This window comes from Camarhynchus parvulus, chromosome 2 (assembly GCF_901933205.1).
Source record: "Camarhynchus parvulus chromosome 2, STF_HiC, whole genome shotgun sequence".
In the NCBI taxonomy this organism is placed as follows: Eukaryota; Metazoa; Chordata; class Aves; order Passeriformes; family Thraupidae; genus Camarhynchus; species Camarhynchus parvulus.
This window is the reverse complement of record NC_044572.1, coordinates 17532117-17545326: the sequence shown is the minus strand read 5'-3', so window position 1 is coordinate 17545326 and position 13210 is coordinate 17532117. Positions and strand designations below refer to the sequence as shown.

At 41.8% G+C, this 13210-nt stretch overlaps 1 protein-coding gene across 1 annotated transcript in view; it reads right to left on the bottom strand.

The window, feature by feature from the left end:
* The window catches only part of ARHGAP21 (Rho GTPase activating protein 21), a 111130-nt gene extending 98265 nt beyond the window's left edge, over positions 1-12865 (bottom strand). The window contains 1 exon segment of the mRNA XM_030971390.1: positions 11995-12865. Within this exon segment, the coding sequence (XP_030827250.1) occupies positions 11995-12081 (87 nt within the window). The 5' untranslated portion in view covers positions 12082-12865.
* Positions 12866-13210: the final 345 nt, after the last annotated feature.

Here is a 13210-nt window from a genome sequence, read left to right as displayed (position 1 = left end):
ATATTCTTGTAATCCAGCTTTCCCACTTAGAAAAGTAGGGAAGACTAGAGGCACTTTCCAAGGAATGAAAGCTCAAGGTATCTTGGGTCCTAAGCAGGAAAGAGAAATCTGCCAGACCAGATTATCCAAGTGGGGGAAGTCACCACAGTATTAACTGAATTTAAGGTCAAGTCACTCCCACAAATCCTGGTTTTAATCTCACACGTAATGCCTTCCCCTTAACTCATTTGGTAGAACTAATGGTTTGAATTTTTTAAAAATCCATTTGGTAGAACTAATTTGGTAGAACTAATGGTTTGAATTTTTTAAAAATCCAATAATTAAAAAAAAAAACTCATTTGGTAGAACTAATGGTTTGAATTTTTTAAAAATCCAATAATTAAAAAAAAAGAAAAAACCAAACAAACCACCACCCACACAGCAATACACCACCAAAAAACATACCAAATAACTACAAACAAAAAAACACCCCACACTAAAACATCATCATTCACTTTTTTTGCACTTTCCAAAATAAGAAGATTGTGGTGTTTGTGCTTCACCTCCCTTACAGCAGACACAGAACCTAACACAAAAAAATCTGGTGTCCAAACTTCAGATTCCCATTGTGAACTGCAAAGCAGCTTACAGACAACCATTACATCACTTACTGACATTGCATCATCCAAACTTTTAAGCCACTGAATGATGGCCATGAAATAGATAAAGGTTAACACGCTGAGGGAGCTGCAAGGGGAGAATCTTTTTCCCAAATAAACTAACACTGGGATAGTGTGAAAAACAGGCATCACTGAATTCTTAGCTGAATACAAGATTTTTTCCTAAGTTTATCCAAGTCTAGGATTTAAATGAAACAAGGAAAAAATGATTCTCCACAGACTAACTCACCAGTGAGGACTGTTTACCCTGAACACGCCTTGCTGAGTAACTTGTCTAATATTACCACTGTCTCTACTCACTCACATTAAAGAATTTAGTTTCTCAGTCATGAATCACTGATTACAAGACCAGAAACCATCTTAGCCACAGATGCCTTTTAACATTTTAGATCTAGCTTAAAATAGTTTTTGGGGGTGGAGGTTATTTGTCTACCCACCCACAAAAGACAAAAACCCCAACTCAACAGAACTATTTTTGTGGCCATCTCATTTCCCAGTTGTTTAGGTAGAAGTTTACCTTTTTTTATCTTACCTTCTGGATAACTGATTTTCAGGACTTGTGAAGGGGAGAAGTCTCATTTTGCCAGATGGAGCTGCTCCCTCGATCCTTTCCCTATCCCACCATCAGCCAGTCCCATTCCTTTGGAGCTACGTAGCTTGCTGTGTAGCCTCTGAAAGAGCTATTTCCTTCCCTTAAGCTATAGAAATAGAGTGAAAGAGAAGTAACTACTCCACAACAAGCGGAAGTCCCAGCAGCATCATTCACCACAAAAGAAGAAAGGAGTTTTCCAGAGGATCTAAGTGGTTTACTGAGTTTGCTGCTGCAATAAGACTTGTAATCAAAAATTAAGTCCTGCAATGTAATGCAGTCCACTAAAAAGGTGGCACAGAAAACTATTCCACAGGCAAAAAAAGCACTTGTCTGACTGTAAACAAGTAGAAAAGAAATAAAAGTACGACAGCATATGTAACTTGTGTGTACAATCCTCAATCACCTTGAGCTCTCCTTCATCTGGTAGGGTGGATGGAGAAGAGATGGAGTGAACACAAAAGCAGGCAATGGTGCATTTCATTTAGCTTATTAAAACTGGAGAACATTAGACCCATATGATGCAACAACTTTAACAAAACCAAGTAAAACCAAAGACATAAGTTTGGTATCTTCAAGAAGCAAAAATAGGCCCAGTTCTGAATATTTCAAAAACTCTATTTCCTGTTGCTAATAACCAACAGCTGCCTTGTTTCATCAGGCTTGGTACAGAACCTCCTGAAAGCAGAAGGAATCCTGATGAGCTATTATGGAATCAGCACTGTAACATGTAAGAACACCTGCAGATCAGATTGAAAACTCAACTAGCCCAGCTCTAACAGTGACCAAATGCTGATAGCTGTGAATAATTAGGAAAGAACACAGAAACAAGCATCACTAGACTATCCTCCCAGCTTTAATTATTCACAAATCCATAATTCATTCCACTACAAGGGTACAGAGTAACTCTAAAAGCATTGCTCTTTCAAAAATATATCCAGACTACACACTTGCTTTCATAATAATAAGGAGCCCAGTAACAAGTTTAATTAATTTTTATACAAAGGACCATCTCCTTTTGCTTGATCTCACCCCACCATGCTCATCTGACACTGCCAAGTTCTTGGTGCAGATAGTAAAGAGCTGATCCACAGAAATTCAGGATGAAAACAGAGAAAGCTACAACGTATCAACATCACCTGTCTCTAGTCTCCTCTTTCTCAAACTGCCAAGTCCTAGCTTCTGGTTTTGATACAGAAACAATTCCATATATTCAATTACCATAGTTAGCCTTTCTCCACAACTTTTCCAGCTCTACTATATTGTTTCTGAGACAGAGAAAAATGGAGAGAGATGAAACCCAGACACATCAGCTCCAAGTGTATTATGGATTTATATACTGAGGCATAACAGAGAACATGTCCAGAATTATTAGGAAATGGATGCCAATTCACTCTTTTAAACAACACCAAGCATTAAGGTGCTGTTTAATCCTTGGAGTTACCTACCAGAACATTTAAGATTTCACCCATAAGCTCCTGGTTAATCATTACCTCTCAGTATTTTACATGTGACATACTACTTTGGCACTCAACGCACATTTTATATGAACTAGTGCTGAAGCAAGTCCTTGAGCATTTCTGCACAGACAATTCATCCTCACTAATCTGAATAACTATCAGCAGGCAAAAGTTCTCAACAAAGAAAGATGACAAAAGAAGCACTTTTACCTCTCCACTGCCATTAAATTCATGAAAACAGCAGACAGTTACCAGACCTGTTTAGATACACAGCTGAATCACAGCCTCAGTCCCAGTGCAAATTGAGAGAAAATTACTCAAAACCATCTACAGTTTTGAACTCACAAAAAACAAACAAACAAACAAACACCTAAAGGGCATAGGCTACAAAATGCCACTTGTATTGGCCAGCTTCCATTATACAACATGACATTTCATAACACCTTCATACAGAAAAAACCCTTTGGTGCACCGACTCAGCTACAAGGGCCATTTTGGTTCTATATGCACTATTTTTAAAAAGTGAGAATGCTACTTCTCATGTTTTAAAAGAATTAAAATGCCATCAAAAGAGATGCAAGAAATGAGGTTGTAAAATCACCTCCATGACGTCAGGATCAGAATACCAGCTTGTCAAACTACTTACTGATACTGAATTACTCAGCATCTGATTCAGATACACAGGTTGCAATGCATACTGAAGGTCGTTCATGTTCACTTGTTTCACTCTTCCAAATTCCATATTACTGGTAATTTGGCAAGATGGGAAACTTTAATACCCTCAATGGGAAACTTTAATAACCCTCAGAGCAGCACACAAGCCATTCATTCTTTTTTTCTTAAGAAAAGAAAGATCATGTTTAAATCCCATCTCAGAAGCAGCTCCAAAGCAACTTCTCCAACAAATTTTAAAATATAACTAAAGCATACAGAAAATGTGAGACTGTATGTAGACAGATCCATACCAAAACAGTGTAAGTACAAAGAATGGAGCAGAAGGCCTGAAAAATTGCCATGAAAATTGATTACTCCAGGCAAAGTTTATTTACTCACCTTCTACCATGATGATTGAGAATAAAAAAAATTTAAAATGCATGCAAGAAGGAACAAGTCAGATTTTACAGCCACTGATGAGTAAGAAATGTTTGCAGCTCTACATGGGAACGCTTTTCACTGGAGTCACAGGCTCCCTATTAAAGTTGCATCAAAATTAGAAGAAAAGCACAATAACAAAGCATGAAGTGCAATGGGACAGCTTGTTCCATGACAACTGCAGCATTTCTTTTGGAGATAACCCTAAACAGATTTTTATCTTACAAAAAACAGGTCAGAACTCACAGGTAAGAAGAGTCACCTGCTTGAGGAGCACATACTAAACCTGCTGCTTCTTTTGCTGAACAAAAAAAGACAACAGCTAAATGTTTCAGTTCTCAATTCTTGCATCAAAAGGAAATTTTGATAGCTTCTAAAAATGCTGACAGACCTCTAGCTCTCTTAAACATTACGGAACTGAGGACATATACATTTAAACATGTCTAAACCACCACAGACTTTAATGAAAGAATTGTATTTAAGTATCTGTCAAGCTGCTTAGGAAATCAACCTCTTCCACATTCTATTACATCTGGACAGACCTGAACAAGTTATAATGTTGTATTTTTCTCAAAAATAACTGGAATTGTGTTATGGTTTTGAAATCCATATGACTTTAGCTCCATAAACTAGTTTTTGAACAACATCTCTCCCTGTGTAGTTTCCCAATATAAAACCGCAACTTAAGCTGTAGATTGAGCTCCGTTTTAGTTTTCAAAATTGAGTAATTCACCTCAATGTTGTGAATGTATCACTGAGCAGACTGTATCTATCTGCCACAAGCCAAGTGATCTGTAAGGGATTATTGAGAGTTCAAACATTCTCTTTTAGCTCACCCCATGAACAGAACAAGTTGTATCCAAGACCCTATTCACCTCAAAGTTTTAAACCACATCAGCATTTGAATCTTAGTCTTTTCTGCCCTTGCACTTAGAGAATTACACAGATATATTCAACACTAACATTTCAGGAAATTTAAGACTTGATTTTTTTAAACCTTTATTACAGGATTGTTCACTCTCTTATGTCTTGAACTTCGCAACACAAAAAGCCCCAAATATTTAGATGAAAAACTTAACTAGAAAAGAACAAAATACAGTCCTTTAAAGGGTGAATGGTTTGCAATGAATTTTTAATAAGAAATAGTATTTCATCAAAGTGTAAGGAGATATACATACATACAAATAGGAGGGCACACTGCCATTTACATTAGGTAAAATTAAAAAAAAAAAAAACTCCCAAAAATAACCACAAACCCAATAAAGCAGCCAACTAAAAAAACCAAAAACCCACAGCAAACAAACAAAAAACGAAATCTCCACACAAGTTCAGGTTTCTCTTTTCAACCTATTTGTACCAACTGCAACTGTTACTCAGAAGCATTTAAAATTTCTCTCCTCATTACAGTTTATATGGTTTTCTATTGATTTCTTGTCCCTGGCCCTTAAAATAGACAAATATAAACCTCAACATTTAAAATATTGAAGATTATGTTATCTAGGCAACTTAGTGATGCCAGTGCAAGATTATTCCCTACAGCATATTTGCTAGTGCTTAATGCAGTCCATACTGTGTGTCCTAACACATTATGCAAATGAGAGACACATGAAAGAAAATGTCTATCTCAGAGTGCCCCCCTCCACCAGCAGACAATCTGTAATTAGCCATGTCCTCTAAGGAGGCACCTCATTCACTCTCACCAAAGCAGCAGCTGCTGGCAAATGGAAATTAAGAATTTTAGAACAAAAATAAGCCTACTACCTACACTCCCAAAGGTGTGTACTCAGAGTTGCAAGCCAGAGTCAAAATCTAAACAGCTGTTTGTGTTTTTGCAGAATGCCCACACAGAACCTCTCATGCCCAGCACCAAATATTTACTTAAGTGATTTGTATCAGGCTCTCTCAAATAGGCTGGAGAGAGCTGCAGCAACAGATCCCAAGGCCTCATTAAAACACTTATCTACAAGTTCTCAGTGCAAAAATCTAGAACAGAAAATATAAAGCAGCAACACTTTCTGCTGAACACAATTCCCTGGCATACAGAACAACAGGGTACATCAATTCAGAAAAATGCAGTAGTTTCAGCCCCCCAGCACAGAGATGCAGAGAACAAAGCATACAGTTGTGCCTAATCTTTACCATCCTGTTCCCCAGTGATCCAATCACTAAACTCTAGTATCACCTCCCCAGAAGAGTTCTCTTCAAATCCAACAGCAGTCATCAAACCGTAAATTCAGAAAATTGTTTCTCTGTTACCAAAGTAAACAATAAAACGGGGAGAAGCCAGAGTTCCCATCTAACTAATGTAAATGAAAAATGCATTTCACCATGGTTAAAAAAACAAACAACAGAACCCATACCAAAGAAAATCAAACATCCAACAAAAAGAAAAAACACACCACAGACGAAGCCTTCCCATTAAATAACCTTTATGTACCCAGGAACTGTACACATAAAACAGCTTAATCCCACCTTGCAACTCCAAGATTATGCACTTCCAGGTTTACAAGATGCATCAGGCCTCTGATATGAACACAATCAAAGCCTGTTTGATGTCACTGTTCCTACCCATTATACTTCTACTGTGTGTGCCTACTACTGGGTGATGAGCAAAAAATACCATGGAGTGTCTTTGCAAAAAAATGAAAACTACAAGACATAAAAAGGATTTGACAGCAGAAACACACAGCATTTACAATAATCTACATTTCATATTATAATCAAAGGCAAAGTGTTACAAGATTTCTGTAGAAAGAAATCAATCTGACCAGACAGCATAACCCACATCCACTCTCTGGCTACTATGCTTAGCATAACATATTTTTAGTATATATGCATTATCTATTGTGGCAAGCAGACAAACACTTCCTCTGTAGCAAGGCCCTAAGTTCAAGGTTTTGACGAGATCATGGGCTCTGACAGCTTCCACAATCATGGAATTGTATCTAACAGCCCACCAGACTGACTTCTGGAGTACTGTCAATTCAGATAGTTTCAATGCAGTTTAGAAGCCTCAACATTTACACCAGGGCTAACACATGCTTTTTTAAAAATAATGACTCCTGTTAACCATAATCAATAAATCTTGTTTTCATTTAACACCATTGCGTAACTTTTTATATCTGCTTCCTATTCTATGCAATTTAGCACACAAACAACTGCAAGGAAGAATAGCATTCAACCTCTGAATGCTAGAAAGCCTCAATTTTTTCTTCCATTTGTTATCAGAGAAAAAAACCAAAACAGCAGCTACAAAGCACCAGTAGATATTCCTAACAGCTTAGCCTAACACTGTTACTTGGACTTCCTTGGAAATATAATTTTTTTCTCTTAGTAAGGCTCACAGGTTGTACATGTTTATATTATAATCATCATTTACTCAGTCACATATGCATGTAGTCAGAGAATTAAAGAAAAATATACCAGCTTTTACTCTTTTCAGAGTCCATATCGTTCAGTTATGATTTATTTATCCACCTCCAGTAAGATGCTTTCAAAGATACAAGAGGGAAAAGATCACAAATGCATACAAGTGTGCGAGTACAAGTGTGTGAGATGAAATAGCTCCTCTTCCCCAACTGTTCTCTCAATTTTTTTTTGCATGAAAGTAAATACAAATTACATTAAATAATATGTCTGAAGTAGCAGTCGTTATTTTTGCATCTTAATAAAAATCATTAAAAATAGCTTATACAGATAAAGTCAACTTAGTGCTTTGATATTTGTCAAACCTGTTAAAGAAAAAAGTTCAGTTGTATAATGCATATACTGCATGCAGTAAGAGCAGTTATTTCATGTGGACACAGTTCAAGATACTTTCAGTCCACTGCATTTCTCTTGCAAAAGTTTTTTTTTTTTTTCAGACAACTATATCAAAGTGGTACAATCAACAACGTTGTGTAACTGGAAAGCAAGAAGTCACCTTAGACAAACACATTAAACACAGCTACATTAGAAGGCAGATACCTTCATTTTCTTGAAGGAACTACTTCTTGCTCCAGATTGTCACTTATCGAATACATAACATTTCTTCATGGAAGAGGTCCATGTTTTGTCAAATTATCCTAGGCTTATGCTGACATAAATCAGAGCAGAAGTCAGCATTATGCTTGCATGATTAAACAGGATTTGACTCAAGCTTTTCGAACAGTTGCAACCAAAACTCCAGGTAAGGCTAGTATGGAAGCTTTGTGCAGAATTCTCTATCACCCTAAGTAATGTACACTTTTAGCAATCAGTATTGTGTACTATTAGACATATAAAATTTTATAAATGGATTTTTCTAATTCTGATCTTTAACATTGTGATTAAACCTTCCAGCCTCTGAGTATCAGGCATAGAAAAAGCATCAATACCCAACAACAGAGTTCCAGAACAGTTCACATGTTTACAGACACAATTACAGAAAGACTGACATTCTGCTCTGATAGTAGAGAGACCTAACACCTGGGAAATTTCACACTTGAAATTTACCAAAGTCAGCCCAACAGGGTTGTTAACATAGTAAACGATCTATTCATTATTGTTAGCGAGAAGCCAAATGATTTTCTATTTTTAGTGCCATCATTGCCCTTCTCTGATTCCTGACCCAGCACATGCTTGTCTTCAGTTTATGCAGTTGCACTCTCTCTGATAAGGTGTAGGAGTAAGAATATTGTGGGCTTTCTTCTTCTCTGAAATTGAACAGTTGTGATTACAAAGCAAGTACTGATCAGCTGCTCTTTTTCTTTTACAGAAGTCTTTGGAAATGTATTCCTAACTTTCAACAAATACAGAAGCTCTTGGGAATCACTAAAGACCGTTCACTATTCCTAACAACTCATCTGCTAAGCAAAACAAAAACACGTAACCAAAATATCAGTCTTAATAAAATTATTTTATAAAGTATTTTTTGTATTAATTTTATTATTCATAAACTGAGGACATAGTATTGTTAAAAATTAAAATTTGGCTTTTAAGGCCACACACACTGTGCTTAATATTTTCTTAAATCTGCATTTAATATTCAGAATGTACTTTTAATATAGATTAACAGTAAACTATATCACAAAGAGACACAGCACTTCTTTAAAAACAAAACAGTAGGAACAGAAAAAAAAAAAAAAAATTTAAAAAGCACTTTTTGCTTTGCCTTTCTAGGCAAAGGATGGGAAATTAAATTTACACTAATGAAGACACCACTTCCAGCCTCGAATCTGGACAGACCCGTAGGTGGGATGTTGTGACCGAAGAAGTACTGCCTGTACCTCAGCAGGGCTTAAACTCTCCAGCAAAATACGGCTACAACCTGACAGAACAGAGATAGCCAACACTTATTAATCTAAAAGCCAGAAAGAACACACTCTCACTTATCTGTCCTTAGGAACATAAGCCCAGCAATTCCTCTATTTGTAAACGTGTGTCAGATTTCAAACAGAATGGCAAACAGCCCTGAGAGTCCCTGGCCCTCTCTGGCAGCTCCCCCAGGAGCCCAGAATACGTGACCTGTCCCTTTGAACAGGCGCTCCATGTTCAGACGGAGCCTGCAAGCCTGAATGTGCGATCTTTGTTCGCAACAATCGTTTCACTGAAGGGGCTCTGTACTGAGAAAGACCACCAGGTACAGTGTCAAAGAGAACAGAAACAAAAATAAAAATTAAATGAAATAAAAATAGAAAACATAGCAAGGTGTGACCAAACAGAACTTAATATCAGAGTAGGCAGGTGTCCAAAACAAAACACAATTATCAACCAACATACATGGTACCCAGAGGACTCAAACTGCATGTCCTCTATTCTCCTACCTGTGTACACAAAGACTCACAGAAGCACCACTTCTCAGTCAAACATTCCCTTTCTTAGTCTGACCACTGATCCTGAAGATAGAGTACAAGTTTTTCAGTTCTTGCTCAAACCTTGATGACAACAGTTGTGCATTTCCAAAAACTTAAACTGATTTAAAGTCCTAATTTCTGTTGCAACTCCCTTGACTGTGGTGAACAACAGCTATGTCTGGAGTCTTCCTCGTGACAGCCTGCTGTGTGTATATCTAGACATAAGCATTAAATGTAGATTACTTAATCACTGCATTATAATGCAAACACCATATGGGATCCATTGTCCCAAAAACATAAATCATTTCCCAAAATTGCTAATACCTTGCACATCAGTATTAGAATACTAGAAATCCCTGCAACCGCAGCAATTTTTTTGAAACCTGAAGTCCCTTTTTATAGTAATTGTTTTTCATTAAAGGTGTTTTCTGATCTTTTAAACAGAAAAGCCATTCACTGTTCAATACAAACATGAGAGACTTCAATTAAAGGGATTTGTTCACATACAGCACGTGAAGCACTGCACAGTAACTATTACATCAAACGAACAGAGCAGATGTCAAGCCACAAATTCTCACTCTCTGGGTATTTTACACAAATCTATGAAAGTAAAGTTGTAAGAAAATAAACTTAACTTTAAAACATGCAGTAATATTACACGAAGGCAACTGAGAACGCACTGCAACCTTGATCAGACATTCACCAGGGCTGTCTAAGTTCAAGCGAAGATTACATCAGGCCTGCCGTGATTAAGGCAAATCACAGGTCCCACCACATGTTTTCTACCAGTTACATTTTAACTCCAACATGTAAGTACCTGGCAAAACAACAGGCAGAGCAGTCCATTTTGCAATTCCATGCCTATTAGTAGTCCCCAATTAGACAGCTTTAACACGATGAGCTCCAATAGTGCCACAGGCCTTGTTAAGGCTTACCGCCACAGGGAGAGGTACATTATGACCAGAAGTTTCAACGTTACAGAATTAAAAAGCAAATATTAATTTTTACCCTTAGACCTGCAGTTTTCTCCTTCTTCCCACACTATCTGAACAGTATTGAAGAACAGGTTCTCCAAACATGGCACTGTTTTTGAGCTGTATTTTATCACAAAGTGTTAACATCTTCTGTGCTCTTACTTAAGATTGATTTTATCCTCACCTAACCCACCTGGCTTTAAGAGACTGTGGGAACCTCTTAATTGAGGTGACAGCAGAAAGGAAAATCCTACAATACCATATGTGACACTTCCAAACCAAGGCAAAAGGGTGAATTCAAGATAGCAGTAAGCTAAAACTCAGTGTCCTAAGGAAAAAAAAAATCACACAAAATAAAAAACCACAACCAAAAAAAAATCACCCACACCTTTAAATTAAAGTTCTGTATGCCTAAAAATCACTCAACTGTATTTCAACTTCAGCAAACAAAAGGGGGAATATCTACATAAAAGGCGTATTTTTCACAGCCCTTTGTGGATTTAAATCAGCATTTTCTTCAGCACAACATACATACTCTAATTTTGAGAGATACAAAATCACGCTTGCCTTTGTAAATAAAGTTTAAGACAAATCCGAAAACAAACCTACTGAAGCTGTTATTTTGTTGAATCTAGAGTTAATAGTTGTTTCGAAGACATTACTATTAATAGGGAGCACAGAAGGATCAGACACGGTTCTGTGCTAAAAACTTTGTCTTGCAAGTCAAAACACGCAATGGTGCCACCATAGGGCATGCTATTAAGTTTCTGAACTAAACACACAGAGGATCGTTCCAGCAACAAATGCTATGGATAGAAATATCCTCAATATAAGCGGCTGTGGACAGACAGGAAACTGGCAAGCACTGGGTATAAGCAGACAGAGGCCAGACCCTTATTTCTACTGAAAATCACCACGATAGAAATGTGACAGGCACGAAGCCGTACTCCAGAGCGCCCAGCGAAGCGCTCCTCCAGGACGGGCAGGTTGGGCGTGGGAGCGACACGCCACGCTCTGCCCGCGGGGCCGGGGGGGCGAGAGTCCCAAGGGGCGGCCCCGGGGAAACCTTCGTCCCGAGGGCGAGGGCGGCGGCGGCTCCGCGGGGCGGGAAGGGGAGCCGCCGCCCGGCCCGTGAGGCAGCGAAGGCGCCGCCGCCTCCTGGCCCGGGAGCGGTGCCCCGAGCGCGGCGAGCGCTCGGCCGGGCGGCTGCCTCCCCTCCGCTGCTGGGGAACCGCACCACTCCCAGCGTCCAACTCCCAGCAACTCCGGGGCGGGCGGGCAGGAAGAGTGGGAGGGAGGGAGAGCGGGAGGGAGCGGCCATTAAGCCCGCTCCAGCCAAGCCGTTCCCCGCGGCGGGAGGCGGCCGCCCGGCCCGGCCCGCGCCCCGCCCGCCTCTGCCGTTCCTACCTGGCCGCCGGCACCGCTGCCGCCGCCCGGGGGGGGCTCGTTGTCTCCATCTCCGTCGGGTGGCCCCGCTGCCCACCGGGTCGCCATTATTTCATTCCCGGTTACAAAGGCGGCGCAAATCCTCCGGAGCCCACATCGGGGAAGGGAAGGGACGGGAGGAGGGAACCAACGCCAGAGCCACTCGCGCACAGCAGGCGAGGCTCGGCCAGCCCAGCCCCGCCGCCGGGGGACGGGTCGGCCCCGTTCACGCGGTTGCCATAGGGAAGAGCACCGGAACGAGCCTGGGCTTCAGCTACGCTCCCCGGCTGCTGCCTTCATGGCTGGAGGAGGAGAGAGAGCAGATGTGTCAGTCCTCGGCGCGGGGACGCCGCCGCCTCCGCCGCCCGTCCCTTGTTAGGCTAATTGCACCCACTCCGTCATCTTCCTCTTCCTCCGGCTCCTCCTATCCAGAGCCCCAGCCGCGGGGAGGAGAGGGCAAGCGGGGAGAGGCGGGAGGTGTCCGATCCTTCCTACTTCACTACACGCCGCCGGAGGGAGCGAGGACGGAGCACCGCTGTCCGGCAGCCCCGGCCGGTGGGGGCGGTAGGGCCGCTCCCCGCCTCGGCCCAGCCGAACTTTGATCAACTGGTGGACGAGGAGGACGGGACCAGGGACCGAGGGGCCGCTCGCTCTCCGGGCCGGGCGGAAGCCGCCGCCAGCTCACGATTCCCGCCCCGGCTGTATCCAGCGGCGTGCTGGGGCGGGGGGCGGCAGCAGAAAGCGCACAAGCCGCGATGAAGAAGTGGCAACAAAAGACCCCTCAGACAGCAGCGAGGCCGTGCCGAGCTTTTGTCTCTTACGCGAGTCTGCCCCGCTCGCAGGCAGCTCCCTCCCCCCGTCTACGTAGCCGGAGCCGTTCGCGATCAGACCACCGCGCCCCACGCCCCGCCCGCGCCCCTCCCTCGGGCCTCCCCCCGCACAGACGTTGCTGCGCTTCGACAGCGGCAGCCGGCGGCCGCTGCGGCCCCGCCGGCGGCAATTAGGGCGTCTCGGCGCTGGGGCCATTGCGCCGCGCCAGCTGCGCCCCCCCCGGGCTCGTCCCTGGGCTCCCCCGACTACCTGGGCACTGGCCCGGGTTCGGCGGGGGGGGAGCGGCGGGGCACTCCAGCTAGCGCCCTCCCGAAGGCACAGGGCTCTGCGCGGCTGTGCCGCCTCGCCTGTACCGCTCACCGCGATC